This window comes from Exophiala aquamarina (genome assembly GCF_000709125.1).
Source record: "Exophiala aquamarina CBS 119918 chromosome Unknown aczIA-supercont1.1, whole genome shotgun sequence".
In the NCBI taxonomy this organism is placed as follows: Eukaryota; Fungi; Ascomycota; class Eurotiomycetes; order Chaetothyriales; family Herpotrichiellaceae; genus Exophiala; species Exophiala aquamarina.
The window spans coordinates 2,074,757-2,092,083 of NW_013550587.1; the positions used below are offsets into that span (position 1 = coordinate 2,074,757).

Below are 17,327 nucleotides of genomic sequence, written 5' to 3' on the forward strand. Positions count from 1 at the left end.
CATAGCGGGGAAATGCAAGTGGTTGGTTCCGCAGGCGAGGTTTTTTGGATACTTTCGAGCCTTCTTACTCCGTACTCAGGACCTCGTACCGTGTTTTCACGGTGAACGAGCGGATTAAGTTGGTCTACGGAGTACGTCTAGCGTACAGCCCATCTGGGTTTCTTCTCCATCGGTTCGTTGGCGATTGCAAGCATGTGCATTGATGTTGCCTTCTCGGAAGATCTGATGCCCACGCACAGTGCCGAGTGGGCTAGTAGCAAACGTTGCAGGACGCGATGAGAGAAAAAACAACGAAACCTTGAGCCGAGACATTTGACACGGTGTCGCGTTTACACTTCAACAGACTGACTCCCAGGCGGCGCCCAATCCAGCCACCTTGGGACGCGGATGTACCGTTCACAACCTAGAAGAGTCGCCACTACCAATCGCTAAGACATTCAACTCACAGTAGGAATGGTACCTGCATAGGTGCATGCGGCGGTGGCTCGAAGATACTCTGAGACACAGCTTTAGGGGATGCACAACGACAGACACGCCCGCTGTAGCTGCAGCACTGACGCTTTAGTCATTGCCATGGTCCATTCACAGTTCCTTCTAAACCCAGTGCTCTCTGTAGTTGCCACCTTCTCGCTCTGGCACCCGCGTCGAAAGCACCCGGGCCATCTTGGGACTACTCGGTCCGGAGGTTGGTGGCACTGTGTAGGTGGTCTTTGTCTCTTGTCAGGTCAAGTAACTCCAACTAGTGGGTGAGCCAGTTTTCTCTTGCACGAGCATGGTAGCCCAGTGAGAAGAGAAGTTCAGGCTGAGGCACCATGGACAAGTCCGGGGTGAAATTTGGCTGAGTCGTACCCAATAATCCAGCTGAGCGTTTGCGAGGGTTCTGTCAGCGAGCGAGATTTATCTGAGCTGAACACATGCTGGAAGGATTCCCATGGAATATGGGGGATAGTTGATATGGATTTGTGGGCTTTTGGATGGACCGAGCCACAGAGCCAGAAATAGGTCGGGAGGCGATTCGCTGGGGCGGCCGTGGACGCAGCTTATCACCTAGTCCTCATCCACGTCACGCTCATGATTGGCGTCGAGATCCCAGCGCGTCGCCCAGTCGTTGAGTCTGACTTGGATGTAGGCGCACAAGGCGCCGGACTGCCAGTTCTGCCAACTGGAGATCCGAAATATTGATTCGAGCCTTCACTGATGCATTGTTCTGAAGGAGAGCACCTATCGTACAATCCGTGTCAAATGAACTAGGCTGGGGTGACTGGTTTCGCCCAGCCAGCAGCAGTAGCTCGTACCTATCACGACTCGCCAGTCGCATTGACCTCGCATCGCTCACCTTTGTAAGACCCACGATATTTCGTGTGAAGCATCGGACCAAGCCGACTGCTCTTTGGGCCTGGCAGATCTCGGCCTATAGAGCCCTGGGGCGAGCAATCGGGCCACGTTAGTCAGTTGCGAACACTCGTATCGATGCTCTGGGTAATCGATGAGGGCTCCTGCTGAAGCGCTGTTCGTTGTGATGGATGCGTTTCAGATTGCCAATGGCGAAGGTTGATCGTCCAGTGTACTGCCTTGTCCATCTCATAGGATTGTTGGCATAGTGTGTATAGGCACACCATCACATCCCCGGCCGGCTAATCGGTCAGTTGCATACGGCCACGGTCAGGTCGGCGGTGCGTCATCGACACGAGAGAATAGGCGGGTGGTGGTGAGAGGGTGTGCTCGGCGTCAGTGTGCAATTTCCCGTGCATATCAGTGCTGCGTGACAGGGCTCTCTCAACGTCACCCCGTCTCCCCCAGCGCGCAGAAGCCATGCATTGCGGCAAAAGCACGACTGGGTCTTCCTGTCCTCCTGTTTTCCTGTCTTCCAGTCTTCGTGCTGCCCTAAGACTGCGGCTGGGCAGGTCCGAGGGTACGAGGGTACGAGTCCTGGGCTCCTGGGTGGGTGGGCCCTGGTTAGTGGGTGATAGTCTTTGAGACGGGCTGGGATGGGTGAGACCTTGTTCTCCACCATCCTCCAGTCACTTTGCATGGGTCGCGACGACGGTCCCGAATCGCAGCGCCCGTTCCTGCAACCATCCACCTGGCCGCATCGAGAGGTGGTCCAAGTCACTGGCGGACTGGGTGGACAGGCCGGCCTCAGGACCCTCGGGACCCTCAAGGGACCGTCAAGGGACCCTCAGGACATCTAGCGATCTCTCTTATGGCTCGTCCTCGCATCCAGCTCTATCCTGCATTCCTCCATCACTGATATCGAGGCAAGACGCTCTTTTCTTCCCCGCGATCTACACTTTCATTTACTTCTTGTTATATCTCTCGTTCGACCAGGCCAGTCCCGGATCTTGTTCAATCATCTGTACTACACTACCACTGTATCATTGAACAACCTCCAGTCCTTCCTTCAAAGCCTGTGCCAACATTGTATCATAACATAATCTCTCTCTACCTACATACTCTACGTCAGGGAACCCAACTCTCTCTCTCTTACGACGGTTACCAGCAGCATATTTGCATATATCTATGTACAGCTAGTTACCAAGAACCAGGGAGACCCGAGACGCCAGCCGCCGTTCATTGGACCACCAATTTCATCTGTACTATTCTGTATCACAACGACGACATTGTTACCAACAACTGACACATTAAACCTGACCCGGCTTCTGGCAAAGACAGACAGCTGAAGATCGAGCTCGAGGTTGAAAAGAGCAAGCCCCTCGAACCAACAAACAACATAGCAAGCCCATTGCAATGGAAACACCCTACGCAATGGCCGCCCAACAGATTCAATTCTACCAGTACCGACCAGACACGGATGCACGACATAATGCCGTGTTCACGCCCATGCCGACTGAGCAACCGGTCTTCAGCCCGATGGTTGGATACCCGCAACATCAGTATATGGCACCGCAGTACTGGCAAGGACCTCCTCACTTTGCCCAAGCACACTACGTGCCCCAGCAAGTGATGACTCCCCGAGCCTCACCACCTTTGACTCTTGCGATGCCCATGCCCAAGATTGTGCTGGACCGCAATGGACAGATGGAGCATGGACACTATCTGGAGAGCCGGCACTCTTCACCTCCGACCCCATGCCTCTCTGCCTGCCCCAGCACAGCTAGCAGCCCACCATCCAGCAGCATCAATCAGACTCCCGTGCACGGAGCTGGCTACTTCAACCTCCCAATCGAGTCATCTAAGGAGGAGATGCAACCGATGCAGTTTCTGGACGAGTGGCACGCGGAGCCTGGACGTGAGTGTAACCCGTGCTTTGAAACCGAGACGGCGAAATAAATGAAACGAGTTTTGCTAACATTTGATGTTGCTTGCGTGACAGATATTCACATTTTCCCGCATCCCGGCGATGCCAAGCTTTTGCCCAGCAACTCAATTGCCCCGACCGTGCCTGGCAACCTCCCCCGGAACATGAACGTGCACTCGTCTGTCGCCAGCCTCAGCAGCTGCAATTCTCCATCCCTAGGCCCTGCTTCACCTCAATCTCACGTGTCGCCCTCGAGCTACCCGGTGGCTGAGTTCGTTAACCTGCGAGAACTGACTTCAACCTCGTTCGAGCCCGTGGCTGCTGCTCCCGTCCAGAGCTTCCCTCCTCTTCCAACCCTGTCTGCCGAAGACGACGAGCACAAGTTCGCTCTGGCCAACGCCTTCCCCATCACCCCCGAGCATGACACTGCTGATCCATTCACCCTCACTGAGAACCCTTCCTTTGAGTCCTCCTTCTGCAGTGAATTCGACTCGGAGGACGAGTTCAGCTTTGTCAACTTCACTGGTGCCGAGATCTCCTACAACGGTGAAAAGAGACAGAGGCTCTCGCTAGGTGAAGAGGAGGACTTCCTGAGCGTTCACAGCTTCGGGAGCTTTGACGAGGAAGATCTGATTGCCCAAGCCGGTCTGCCTTCTCCTCCTGCCTCGTCATTTTCCGACTCGTGCTGCTCCAGCAAGAAGAAGACTCACCGCAGGATGAAGCGGACGGACTCCCTCAACAGTGACTTCGAGTTCACTCAGATGACCGAGTCTGATGGACACATGCATAGCCACGCTGATGGCCAACACACTGCCTCCAACGCCTCCCAAAGCCAACCGAGCTCCACCGAGGACAATGGCAACTCTGCCGTCGGCGATGCTGGTTCATCTGCACAAACCCCCACCAACCGTCGTGGCCGCAAGCAATCATTGACCGAGGATCCCTCCAAGACCTTTGTGTGCACCTTGTGCTCTCGCCGTTTCCGTCGACAGGAACACCTCAAGCGTCACTACCGATCTCTCCATACTCATGACAAGCCTTTCGAGTGCAACGAGTGTGGCAAGAAGTTCTCTCGATCTGACAACCTCGCCCAGCATGCCCGCACACACGGTAGCGGTGCCATTGTCATGGGTGTTCTGGAGAACGGCGAGCTCGCTCCTCAACAAGCTTACGATGAGGACATGGGCCACGCGTTGTATGAAGCTGCCCAACGTGCTGCCCTTGCCTCCTCATCCAGCGGCAGCAGTTCCGACTCTTCGTCATCCGGAGACAGCAAACGTGCTCTCAAGAAGCGAAAGCGAGACGAGTCCCTATAATCTCTCCAACACGTGAATTCTTCGGAACCCCAAAATTTCACGAGACAAAGATGATGATATTCCAAAGTCCAAAAAAATCCTCTGCACCAAACTTCAACCACCAACGACGAAACGATCCTTATGATGTGAACCAAGACCACCCATTACCAAAGCAGAACATTTTTTATCCTCAGGGACCTCGCTTCAATTCTACAAGAACAACCACCCACCCACCCACCAACCAACCAACCAACAAAGAGAGACATCTGGAGTCAAGTTAACTTCCAACAAACGGACCAGCGTAGGAGCTCAAGAATGTGTATGTGTATGAGATGGCAAGAAAAAGTGCTTTAGAACCTTTTTTAACTTATTCAAATTCTTTTCGACGATCAAACCAACCCATTGTATTCTATTGCCTGTATTTGGCACTGGGAGAGAAGATTTATTTGGCGCACTTGCTCATTGCACCGTGGAGGATGCCGAGGAAAGATATCTTTGCTGGTTGCTTGCTTGCAAGAGTGAAACAGAAGGAATGACGAGGAGTCGATCCTCTCTCTCTTCGACCATCTTTACCAATATTTCCTTTTCTGCGTACCACCTTTTTTTTTACTACTTTCAATTCTTTAGTCTTTCTTTTAAGTCACTTTTTCGGAGGATTGGAGAGCGACGGCGGGGAGTCATAGAACAAACTCGAAGGGGGAAGGGGAAGGGGAGACAGGCAGCCGCCCTCGTTGGGAGGAATGGGTTGTGTGTACCTACGGGAACACCCACAATACAACACACCTACCTGTACTTGTACTATTAGACAGACTGAGACTTGAGGCAAATGCATGTTTATCGAGTTCCATGAAAAACCAAACCGGCTACTGTGATTCTTCAAGGAGAGAGTAAAACTCCCAGCCACTAATTACTGTAGGTTAGGTTGTCCTACCCCTTCAGTAGTCACCCACTGGCTTATTCGCTTCGTAGAGCGGTCTGCAGGTAACGATAGGAAGAGAGCTCCCAACCCCAGAGCATGAGCGTGTCGACCACACATTTTCTTCACGGATTTCAAAATTCACAATCGCTCCTGGGGGAGAAAGTACCGGGTAGCTTTGTTCTACATGCTCCTCAATAAACGAGACACTACTACTGTACTGCACGTATGCACAGAGCATACATCACATGGGGGCTCGGCTTTATCACCTATCTACTATCAGGGCGATCCATCTGCTTGTCGATAAGCTGGCCCGAGCCTGGGGCACACATTCCACCCAAGTTTAACAGACGGGAAGGACGGGTCGGCCGCTGATAGGCAAGATCCGTACGGACCCAGCGACGAAGGAAAAAAGCACCCCCCGACAAGTGGGCAGGAAGAAAAACAAAAAATCAACCAGCTCAGCACCTTTTTTCTTTGGACGCCCTGCCCTGAACCCTGGGTCAGCCTAGCTGGATGCATAGGATTTTAGGCTCTCGAGAAGGAACCCGCAAGGTCTGGTCTGCTGGTCTGCTGGTCTGCCTTGGTGGTACCAAGTGCTCCGTCCTCGAAAGTGCGGTTCGATTTCTGGAGTCTTGACCCTGGCACCCTGTTCCCCTGAGACACAACCCACCCAAAAAATTGATGTTTGTTTCTAAGAAAAGAGAGTGGGAAAAACTTTAAACAATGATCCTCCGTAAGGGAAAAAGAGATCAATTTGGATGGGGGGAGGAATGATGCCCAATTTCCGTGATGTTCACCTGCGCCTCGTTTGTTATGCATGCATTGTTGGTCTGCATATCCGGATTACGAGTACGACGTGAGAGTCTGGGAAATGAGATAAAGGGCCAAAAGACCGCGTGTACGGACAGGGTACTTCTCGTTAACGAGAAAGGCTGCTTTGATGGATGGAAGCGATATCGATGACAATCTTGAGCTGCTGCTTTTACGTGTTGAGCTCTGTCTGTGGGTTCTGCAGTAGGCACAGGGAAAGTCATCTCGCATCTCTTTTGCTTGTGTTGTCGCCACTGCCGTGATAGAGGGGATTCACTGCTGCGAAGGCAGATTTGTGAAACGGACTATGTGACTGAGAGCAGTTACTGCATACTACCACCAGTCGCCAACAGAGGCAGTATTGGATGGGAGCGACCAAGGACGTGCCATGGTGGATTGTGGGGCGCGTTTAGGTAGTGATACACCGAACAATGCAATCGATAAGAAACGTGGCCTGAGAAAAAAAAGAGTCTCGGTAAACAAAGGTCCAGCGTCTTTTTCTCGGCCGCTTGGGAGCAGGGGACTCTCTAAAGAAGCATCCACCGGAGATACTACCGTACGATGGCCAGGCCAAAGGGACCTGATGGAGAAGCGCGGGTCACGGAGTCATTTTCCCTGAGAAAGTGAGAAAGTGAGAAGGTTCTACGACTGCAAGCACAGAATCCCGAGTCGAGAAAACGTGGGAATGGATTCAATGGAGTCGATGGATTCTGTGGATTTCTGTGTGTTGAAATGGTGAAACAAAGCTAGTGCAGGGGCGTGTCACGCTAGGGTTTCGTGGGAAGGAAGGAGGGGTGGCGGGCTCTGTTGGGAAGGTACGAGGGCGGATATACAGGCCGCTTGAAGGAACCTTCGCTTCCCTCGGGAAGACCAAGCTATGCGGCATGATGCGGATGTGTGAGTTTGCGGTTCTTGGGTGCATGTGCATGTGCATGGCCATGTGCATACGGTAACTTAGTCAGGGGTAATGGGCCTGGAAACAAAGATGCGAGTCTAACAAACGAGTGAGGTGGTATTTGACTCGCCTTCCGGAGTAGTATGGTGCGCGCGCAATGCTATGCGATAGGAAACTGACCGACTGACTGCGCAGAGAAGAGCAAAAAAGAGAGTAGAGCTGCCTTCACCTGCAGAAGCGCCGTGGGTTGGGATCGCCGGATCAAGACGAGAGAGGCACGGAGAGCTTCATGCTAGAACTCACCATCGTCGACAGCAAGTCCCCTTTTAGCGCTTCGACAGGCGCTTCGGTACAAGGACAGACGATCCATTCTTCCCCTACAGAACGATCTCAAAGCCTCTCGGAGGGCGAGAGCAGCGTGTCGCCCTGAAAGAACTGAGAGCAGTCAGCGCCGTGCAACTGCCGAGCGCGCGCGCTCCAGCACTTCATGTCGATGGTGGTGGATGTATTGACTTTGTTTCTATCTTTCCTCGCGATCGACTCGCCCGTGCTTGAACCGAGGACAAGACTACATGTTCATTGGATGCTGGTGACAAACAATCGAGCCAGTCAGACTGAGTGTGATGTTTGAGAGCTTGACTATTGATTGTCCGGCCGTTGATGTGATGCACGCCATAGAGCAAATGATGTGCATGAGTTGGATTGCCCGTCTGTGGGTGAGCTGCCCCTTGAGTGGTGGCACTCGCGCTGCTTCCTGGCTTGGGACTGGTTGCACAATTGATGTAGATCGGGTGACAATAGAGGCCTGCTCACGCTACGCGCCTGGACCGCCCTGGAGGTCAAGTCCTCGCAAGTACGGAGTTCCGCAGTCAACCATCCGAGTCCTCATTGTGGGTTCAACGCGCTGGAACCTTTGTGAATCGGGCACGCTAGGACTGACAGTATTACTCGCCACCACGGAATACTGCTGAGCCTAACGCATGGATGGTTCGCAACCTGGATCGCACACAGCCCGTATGTCAGAAAGGCCAGATCTGACGCGATAGTGACGCGAGAGTCCCCCGCGCGCGTGTCGCGTCAGTCTGACGCTGGGCCCCGGTGACGACGAACAGGTCAAAGCTGCTATGTTTCTGCAAGATACCCACAAACGTGAAAATAACGCGTGTGAAAGACGCGTTTTTCCCGACACTTCACACACAGACACCTTGGGTGACACCTGTCGGTCTGTGCATTGAAGGTTTCCACTCCGGCGTTCTGCCAGCAATGGTGGGGTACTGAGTGAAGCTTGACGGTGGGAAAGGTTTCCTGGGGCGCTATTTCCGAAGAAGCGATCAGGACCTGATCGGTGTCGTTGTCAAACCTGGCTCGCAGGTTTCGAGGTTCCTTTCATCGTCAGTTGACGTGAGGTTGACATAGTCGGGTAAACTTCTCGACACAGACGAGCAACTATCTACATCAAGCGATCATGCTGGTTACTAGACCGCTTCCATCTGGTTACAGACACTGCTACAAACATGACAATGTTTCAGCAGAGAACAGCCATGCGAGCAAGATCGGAACGAATTATGAAACCGTGCCCTTTGAGAGCGCCGCGCAAGACTCTTCCGACCGTTATCCAGCCTTGCCGTGCATTGATCTGGTGGCGGTTATCGGAGGATTGTGCATTGTGGGGTTGGGAAGACAATGAATACAGATAACCAGAATCGACCGAAATGCCATGCCATGAGTCTCTTGACATGTACTTCGGAAGAAGTTGACACTCCACTATGGCCATCCCCAGCTCCATGTGCAAAGTCGCCATCCCGGCCATGCCCATCTCTTTTGGCAGCTGTCAAAGACCCTGGACTGGTTTTAGGTTTGGCTGTCAACGTCCACTAGGCGCTCAATGCGCAAGGTCACTGCCAAGTCGAGTGGCTGGCAGTCGGCAGGAGGCGGCGGCGGCGGCGAGGCGTTCTTCATGGCGTTGGAAAACTCGCTGCTTTCTTTGCCGATGGTCATTCCCGGACTACCGAACATCGCTGTGCATGGTACCAGGGTGACGGCCGCAAGCAAGGATTCGCTTGCCACCTGCCTCCAGTATCTCTCACCTTCGGATGAAATGAAAGCTGTCCCATGGACTGCTTGAAGCTGTGATGGCACATCCACATCTCCGTTGTTCCCAGCCAAGAGCAACTTGGACAATTCCTTCTCGATATCGGCAGTGTCTGAATGTGCAAGTGTATCGTCCTCTCCAGTGATCGACGATCTCACCAACAGCGTTACAAGGCTCGTGACTAGAACTGTTGTTCTCTGAGGAGGTTCGTCTCGCAGCGAGGTCGTCGGCCGTATGGTGACCATCGAGATGGCGCCCCATCCATACAATCTGGTGACTGCCTCCAGACGAGGGTTCGAGGTCGTAGACATTTGTGCCAGATTCGCTATTCCCAAACTCCACCACTCCACGGGCGCATTGCGAGGTAACGCAGCGACTGCAGCCGAAAGGAAGCTGGGTATATACGTAGTAACGGACCGATCTAAGAAGACCTTGGAGTTCGGCAAGGTATGAAGATGTGCGCCGACAGACACCTGAAACTGCGAAGACTGAAACGCCATCGACCGGTTGAAGCGTAGATCCCAAGCATCAGGACCCTCACTGTCGTCGTCGTCGTCGTCGTCGTCGTCGTCGTCATCGTCGTTCTCATCATCAGACATACCATTGCCCGTCGGCTTCGTCCCAACCAAATGAGTACGCTGCCACACGTTGCAAGCCAACTCAGCGCTCTTCCGACAGCCTTCACTATCACTGCCATTCCCTTTTCCTTCTTCTTCTCCTGCTTTCAAGAAAGCAATCCCCCAAGCCCAAATGTCCACGCCCCTCTCCTGCCCCACGCGCCACAAATGCTGAAGACTGAGCACGGCACTCTCGCCAAAGCCCATCTCCCTCTCAATCTCCATACTCTGCGGCACAAGCGGGATCTGGCCCGCAACATGTACGATCTCGACTAATCCCGCATCATGGACATTCACATTCAAATCCACATCCACATCCACACTCTCCCCTGCATCTGCATCATGCCGTCCCAGCTCTACATCAAGTAGCGGTTCACAGATCGCCTGGCTGTACGGGCCGATATTCGCAGGCGCCCAGTAGCTTCTGCTCTGGACGTGCAGGCTGCGGCGCACGTGGCGTGGCGCCAGGCTGAGGATCACGCTCAGGCTGACATCGAGGCCGGGCGGCAGTCGCGAGCACGAGAAGGTCACGCGCGCTGGCGGGTTGGGCTCGCCGGGCCGGAATAGCGAAGCGTAGGCCGTGTTCACACTGGTGAAGTCGGACATGCTGCGCAGGAGGAGCGTTGTTGAGATGATGTTTGATGGTGTTGTTTGTGGGTATGTGGAGGATGGGGGTGACGGTGACGGTGATTTGCATTGGAGAATCTGTTGGAGGTGCGACACGATGTGCTGCATCTGCTCTGCAGCGCTGTAGGGTGGACTGCCTTCGGCTGCTGCCGCTGTGTCCTGTACGGTGAGATTGGCTATGAACAGATTTGAGGCGGTGGAGATCTGCACGATTTGTAGCAATTTCAGAGAGGTGTTGCCGCTGCTTTTTCTGCGTGCAGATATCTGAGCGGCAGCGGCAGCAAGACTTGGTGGTGATCTCACGTCGCTAGGAGGCCGTCTCTGATCCCCTGGTTGAACTTGTAAAAGCACAGCCTGAAATTGCCCGTCCAGCGGTCTCGGCACTGGGACAGGTTCGTCGGCAACAACGACAACAACACCACCAGACTCACCCTCAGGTTCATGAATCTCTTCATGGTGCTCTACGGCCCTCGCACCACTGACCACTCCATAATGCACGCCTCCCTCTCTGGTAACGACACCGACCTGCCGATCCGGCACTTCAATCCTCTTCCTCCAAAGTCTCCTCGGCCCGTTGACAGCGAGGGTCTCATACTCGCCCCCTTCGCCGAGCACAGCGCCTCTCAGCCAGAACTCGTGCCTGTCGAAGAACGGCACCAGCCCAGAGACAAGCCTTTTCTGCACGCGCGGATCGCCCACGTCCGCCCACAGCAGACTCTCCGGGATGCCGCCGCTGGCGATCTTAATGATGCGCGCGTCGCAGCCCGCAGCGGCCATGTCTTCCAAGAGTCCCGTCAGAGAGTCAGCACGGCCGAAAGGCGGCGGCAGGGCTGGGTACTGCCAGAGATAAGCGAGGGGGGCCAGGCCGAGGCGGGTTGCGACGGATTCGACGCGCGTGCGCTGGTATGTCGATAGGATTGCGCCTGAGCACAGTGCGTTGGCTTCCGGGTGCTTTTGTTGGATCGACTGTAGTAGCGGGATCAAGTCCTCTGTCTCGTCTTTCGGCTCCGCACCCTCTACCCCGGCCCTCGCTGCGGCGGCGTTGCCAGAGGAGTCATAATACCGACCTGTCTGCGTCGCCAAGCCCGTGATAGCTCGCCTGTACAGCGGCAGGCCGAGACACTCCGCGTACAGTGGGATGATCGAATGGCCTACGGTCTGGTACATGAAGCTGTTGAGATCGTCCCGTTCAACGCCCTGCTCACCACCATCGTTGTCTTCCTTGGCTGACTCGTCGAACCCAGCTCCAGAAGGGTATAGATTCGCCAGCGCGGTAAGTTTATGTCCATTTTCAAGACAGTGGAGCAGACTGAACAGCGAGTCTTTCCCTCCGGAGATCAGGGCGATGACGTTCAGGCCTGTGGTGGTGGTGGCCATGGCTGTAGAGAGAGCGAGAGGGCGAGCAAAATGGGCCCTTCACTCTCTCTTGAGTTGAAAATCTCACCTGGCTCTATTCGTCCTCAGACTCTCTAGCGTGAGGAGCAATACAACTTTGTTCAACATAGCGCTCAATGCCAGGGCCCCACGATTCTCCAGCACTTTTCCCCCAAGTTCCCAATTATCGGAAAATTCGATGTGGCTGTGAAACGAACGGCCGCGTTTTGGGCTCTGAGATTCGCCGTAGCATATCGATCGCTGGAGATTATGTAAGCAAGGCTGTTCTGGTTGAGTCGTCGGGCTTGAGCAAACAGAACGTAGGACAGCTAACTGGCCTGCGATAAGAAATACCTAGTCATTTGATAATCGAACGAAGTAGAGTCTGTATTATTTTCATTCATGTTAACTCGCATCTCCTTTTCCTTTCTAGGAGTTCCTTGGTCACCAATCCGCACGTACCGCGTACTGGGATCTCGCATACAAAGCTCAAACCCACGGGCCTTTTTGCATTATTCATCGCCAAGGTATGTAGGTATGTATCTTTTAGTTGTTGGTGAGACGCACCCGCTTCTTCAATACGTTTAAGGCGTTCCATTCATTATTGTGGTAGGTTTGCTTGTCGTTGTCGTTGTTGCTGCTCAAACCATCACGTTAACGCCGCTCGAGAGACAGGTTCCTTGCCCCCCGATCCTGTTTGTAACCAAAATATCATGCTAGGAGATTGCAACTTTTTCCACTGGATATCATGCGCATTAACTCCCGTGCATTCTATTTTGGTTGTGCCTTGATACATCTACATCCCAACCCCAGGCCAAATAAAACCCCAGATTGCATATCCATACTTTGCTTGTGTGTTTTGCAATTTTAGTTCTAACCTTCCAGCCTTGACTATCAAACCTCAGTCTCAATACCGCCGGCCTTGGCATCATCGCCATGGTGAAAGAGATCACCGACACGGTCTTTAGACCTCTTGACCCTCCCAGCCATCCAGTCGAGAGTCCTGGCGCCTTTCCACTGCATGACCCCGCGATGCTTGCGGTGCAGCTGCTTATGGTGGTCCTTGTAGTCACGGACCTGGGCACGAGCGCCGCGCTCGCCATCACTAGCATCATTGTGGCCGTCGACGTCCGCAAGGCTCGTGATGGTGTCTTTCGCGGTCTTCAGTGGTGTCTTGGCAAGTTTCTTCGATGGGTGTTCGGATTCGCCAGCGTCGTCTGAATCAATGCCGCTGGAGGTGTCATTGGTGTGTGTACGGAGCTTGCGGTCGCGACGGCTTGTTGATTGGGACGAAGAGCGTGACGACGAGAAGTCGCTGTCGGATCCTTCTGTGCCTTCGGCGTCGTCCCCGTTCTCGACTTGTCCTTCGTCGTTGGCTGTGTCCAGGACTTCCATCACATTCCGCACGTCACTGTTCCGCCCCTTGTTCGCGTAGCGCTTATGGTACCCACTGAGACCGCGCCAGAATTTCAATGTGAGATCGATCTCACCTAGTGGTTTCTCATTTTCCTCGAATCCTTCATACCCGTAACTTGAGGTTGCTCGTTTGATGTTCTCCTTTCCTCCATTCCATATTTTCACAGTCACAGTTTTCTCCTCTTCGTCGGGAATGTCCTTGAGCCAGAAGACTGCAAAAGCAGGCGTCGAGTCTGGGCCCAACGAGGATTTGCGGAATTCGATGATCAACGGACTAGCATACCGCTTTCGCACCGCGAGGAAGATGGACTCTTTGTCCCGTTTTGGCTTCCATTCGCTTACTGTGCTATCGTGGCCTTCAACTGCAGCAGGCTGCATCTTAGCTCGCATCAGAGTCGTGCGAACTTTGATGCGGTGTTGCATGAGGGATTCACCACCGGCGTTGTTATCTGTGGACTTCCCTCTTACGGGGCATTTGACTTCAAGCGTCCCGTAGTTCCAACCAAGCAATTCCTTCGGTAATTGTAAATCCACACTTCGCCAGACCATACTGACTCTCGCTCTTCCATAACCGATGCCACCGACGAGTGGGTATGACTGCATAATTTGACTCCTCTTCTCGAAGACTCTACGCAGGGGCAAGTACACTATGCCAAGAAGTGCATCGTCTTCTTTTTCGCGATCGTCACGCACCGAAATCATGACTTCTGCAGTCTGCCAGTTGGCAATAAAACGTTCCGTACCTGCATTGAAGAAGGGTTTTGCATTCTTCGGCTTTGTTCTTGTCCGGTAGATCTTCTGGTGATTGAGGATTATCGTGGCGTAGCTGCTAGGGAGGTCATCAGACTGCTCTGCTTCATCCTCTCGGTTCCCCTCAGTATGCTTCTTGTCCTTCTTCTGCAACGATTCCACTTCGAGACCGGTGATATTATGGATCTGGATGCTGAAAATGCCACTCAGATGATCGTTTGGAGGCGGTGAGGAGATGATCAATGCATCTTCTCGCTCCTTGTAATCTTCTTGTTTCTGCTGCTTGATTTCCTTACTCTCATCTTGAGCAGTAGCTTCACGCAACTTGTGCTCAGCAGACTCGCTGACCTGCTTCTTGAGTTCTTCTATCGTTCTGATGTTAGGATCCTCAGTCTGTTTCGCGAGCTGCCCTTCCGTGATCTTGGTCTTTTCGAAGTATCCCACGCTCCACTGCACTGAACCTGGCATCTTCTCGTCGGGGTCTTCGCCTACAAACCGGTCTTCTCGGTCGCACATCTTGTTCTTTGTGTCGTTGCCATACATGAGTTCGCGCAGGTCGACCTCCACACGGCCCAAGTCGTCATCAGCACTATATTTGTCAGAATCCCAAAGCTGGAGACGAAGCTTCTCGCCTGCGTTCAGTTCTTCTGGAGTAACGAGAATGTGGGCCCATTCATGCCAGCTAGGTTCCTGGTCGTCAACTATGACGCGAGTTGAGGCCACGGGTTTCCCAAACTTGCCCCACGAGACTGTCATGTAGGAATCACTTGAGCCCCTGAATGGACCAATACCACCATCACCTTCCTTGAACCCACTCGCAGACTTGATGTGGATCATGACTACGCCTCGAGTGATCGTGTCTTTCTTGAAATCATCGCCGACCAGCATGTCCTTGAGATTGAGCGTCAGGCTCTTCGGTGCAACATACTCGGCAAGTGCTGCGTCAATCGACGATTGCACGAAAGATGAGATCAGTGGAACGTCCATCAGATTGAGCGCATGGCGTGACAGTGGAATGCATGAGAGATCCGCCTGCGGCTGGCCCATAAATGAAAGTGTACACAGACTGAAGAACGGAGGGTCGGGCGTGAGTTGCAAACGCAGTCTCATCGTTCCAATAATGCCGCGCAGCTCGACCCAGACTGGAACCGCGATGCCTCCGGGGAGGTAAAATTTGAGATATAAGTGTGCATTCTTTGCCTTCGCTTGTATGGACTTGCCCGATGAACGGGCCCGATAGGCGAATGCTAGCTCCATATTGACGAAGTCACCCTGTTCAGCTTCCATACCTTCACGAATAGCTTGCTGTTCTTGCTCCTTCTGTTGCTTGTCCAGCTTACTGTCCTTCGAGGCATCCTCATTGTCGCCATTGGCTTCAGAGGCATCGTTGTCGATTTGACCCTGGCCAGCCGTTGCACGATCATTGTCATCACCTTCATTGCCAGCGTCTTTTAGCTCGCCGTCAGAGTCAACAGACTGGCTAGCAGCACCAGTGGGAAGCCAATTAACACCGAGGATTCGGAATGACTCACTCCCTTGCCCGAGGTCATCTACGCTGACCATACGTACCACCTTTGGCAGTGAAGCCTGCATGACATCCTCAAGCATATCAGAAATTGAAGCGAAGAGATCTGGGTTGATCAAAGGCCAGACGGCAGCCAGGAGGTTGTTCAACCACGCCACAGACTCGGGCACGATGGTATTTGAATGATTGGCCTCGAGTTCCTTGGAGCGCGCCGCGTCCCAGACTTCATCTTTCCATACCTCTTCAACCTTCTTCCCAAGCCAGCTTCGGGTCGCGACAACGACTGCAAATCCAATCCCCACGGATGTGGACAGAATGGCCACGGCTGGTATGACAGAATACAAAAACGAAGTGCTGTGGTCAGACCTGCTGAAATCCAACCCAAAACCTTGAACGGCAGTCAAGGCCAAGGAGACCAACAACACAACCGAACCTAATCCGACTGTCAATGCTAGCTGGTAGGTCCTAGACAACTCAAGCTTCAGGTCCTCGAAAGATGGCGGCGGGAATAATTTCTGCATGCCATCATGGCTTTGCTGGAACTCGGACTGCTCACTTTGAAGCTGGTCGTCGGACTTGGTGGCACCACTAAGTCCCGTGCTGGTGCGCGGCACATTCCCTGATGCGACTATGTTCTCAGGTGCTGACTTGAGATCCTTGTGTGTTGAGTCACGGATGACAATGGGCAAATGCGTGACCGGGTCGGTCACTTCTCGACCACCATCGTCGCGTGCCATATGTTTCATGTCCTTTCGTTTCTGTCGTGGGTCGTGGTGTCCTGCAACAGCCTCTGTGGCGGACTTCTTGCCCTGTTTTTTTTCTGATTTTTTGCTGCTGCTATCACCACCACCCCGGTCATCGACTTTGCCTTCCGGGAAACTAGCTGGTTGTTGCTGGCTGGTTGACCGCGACCGCGACTGTGCGTCTGATTCAGCATCTCCATCGGCATGCCCATCAGCATCAGCATGGTCTCTTTGGCCAGCACTCTGCATGTTCCTGTTCTCCGTACGGTAAGGATCATGACCGGAATGCGGAGCACCACCGTCTTCCCCCTTCAGGATGTCTTTTGCAGCATGATAGGCCCTTTTTACGGTGGGGTCGTCGTCTTCGTCCTTCTGGGCCTTTTCGGCCTGCTTCTGCTGGCCCTCCAACTCGCTGCGCTCCGCTTTGTATTTCTGGATTGTAGGGATTGGGTGGTGAGCCGTGTATGGAGCTTTGTATCTGCGCCTCGAGGCTTCGGTATCGAAGTCGTCGTCTTGGCTCATGGTTACTGTCTTGCACAATGCGGACGCGTGTGTGGGGTTTTGATCGTAGATTCGAAAGCAGTCTCAGACGGGAGGCGTCGCAGAAGAATTCTAAGCAAAAGAGCAAAAGTCCGCCACCAGGACGAGGATCAGATCCTACCCCGGGGGTATGTCTTTGCTGCAAGCACTTTGAAGGGCGAAAGCAAGAGAAATGGCGGCACAAGAGAAGAGAAAAGAAGCAGCCTCGAGAAAGGACGAAACCTTGTTTCTGGATGAATCCTATTATCAAAACACAGCAAACTCGAACAGATAGATCCTGGCAGTAGCGAAATGGAGTGTAGCAATGGTCAAGTCAGTCCATGCGGAATGCCTACCTACGTAGTAACAAGAATGAACAAGCATCAAAACTGGGCGACCCCATCAGAGCAGAGTGCTTACTCCGCACTTTGCAGCTTGTATTGGTTTAGGATGCAAGGTATGACATGAGGAATCAAGGCAAAAATT

The 17,327-nt window shown here is 53.3% G+C and overlaps 3 protein-coding genes across 3 annotated transcripts; 1 reads left to right on the forward strand and 2 right to left on the reverse strand.

The window, feature by feature from the left end:
- Positions 1–2,766: 2,766 nt before the first annotated feature.
- A1O9_00735 (uncharacterized protein) lies at positions 2,767–4,575 on the forward strand (the record flags this gene model as incomplete). Its single annotated transcript, XM_013409898.1, has 2 exons — positions 2,767–3,250; positions 3,335–4,575. 2 exons carry the CDS (start codon positions 2,767–2,769, stop codon positions 4,573–4,575), a joined length of 1,725 nt encoding a protein of 574 aa, XP_013265352.1.
- A 4,454-nt stretch (positions 4,576–9,029) lies between these two features.
- Positions 9,030–11,891, reverse strand: A1O9_00736 (uncharacterized protein; the record flags this gene model as incomplete). Its single annotated transcript, XM_013409899.1, has 1 exon — positions 9,030–11,891. One exon carries the CDS (start codon positions 11,889–11,891, stop codon positions 9,030–9,032), a length of 2,862 nt encoding a protein of 953 aa, XP_013265353.1.
- Positions 11,892–12,782: 891 nt separating this feature from the next.
- A1O9_00737 (uncharacterized protein) lies at positions 12,783–16,844 on the reverse strand (the record flags this gene model as incomplete). The annotated part of the gene is made up of 1 exon (XM_013409900.1): positions 12,783–16,844. One exon carries the CDS (start codon positions 16,842–16,844, stop codon positions 12,783–12,785), a length of 4,062 nt encoding a protein of 1,353 aa, XP_013265354.1.
- Between the last annotated feature and the right edge of the window lie 483 nt (positions 16,845–17,327).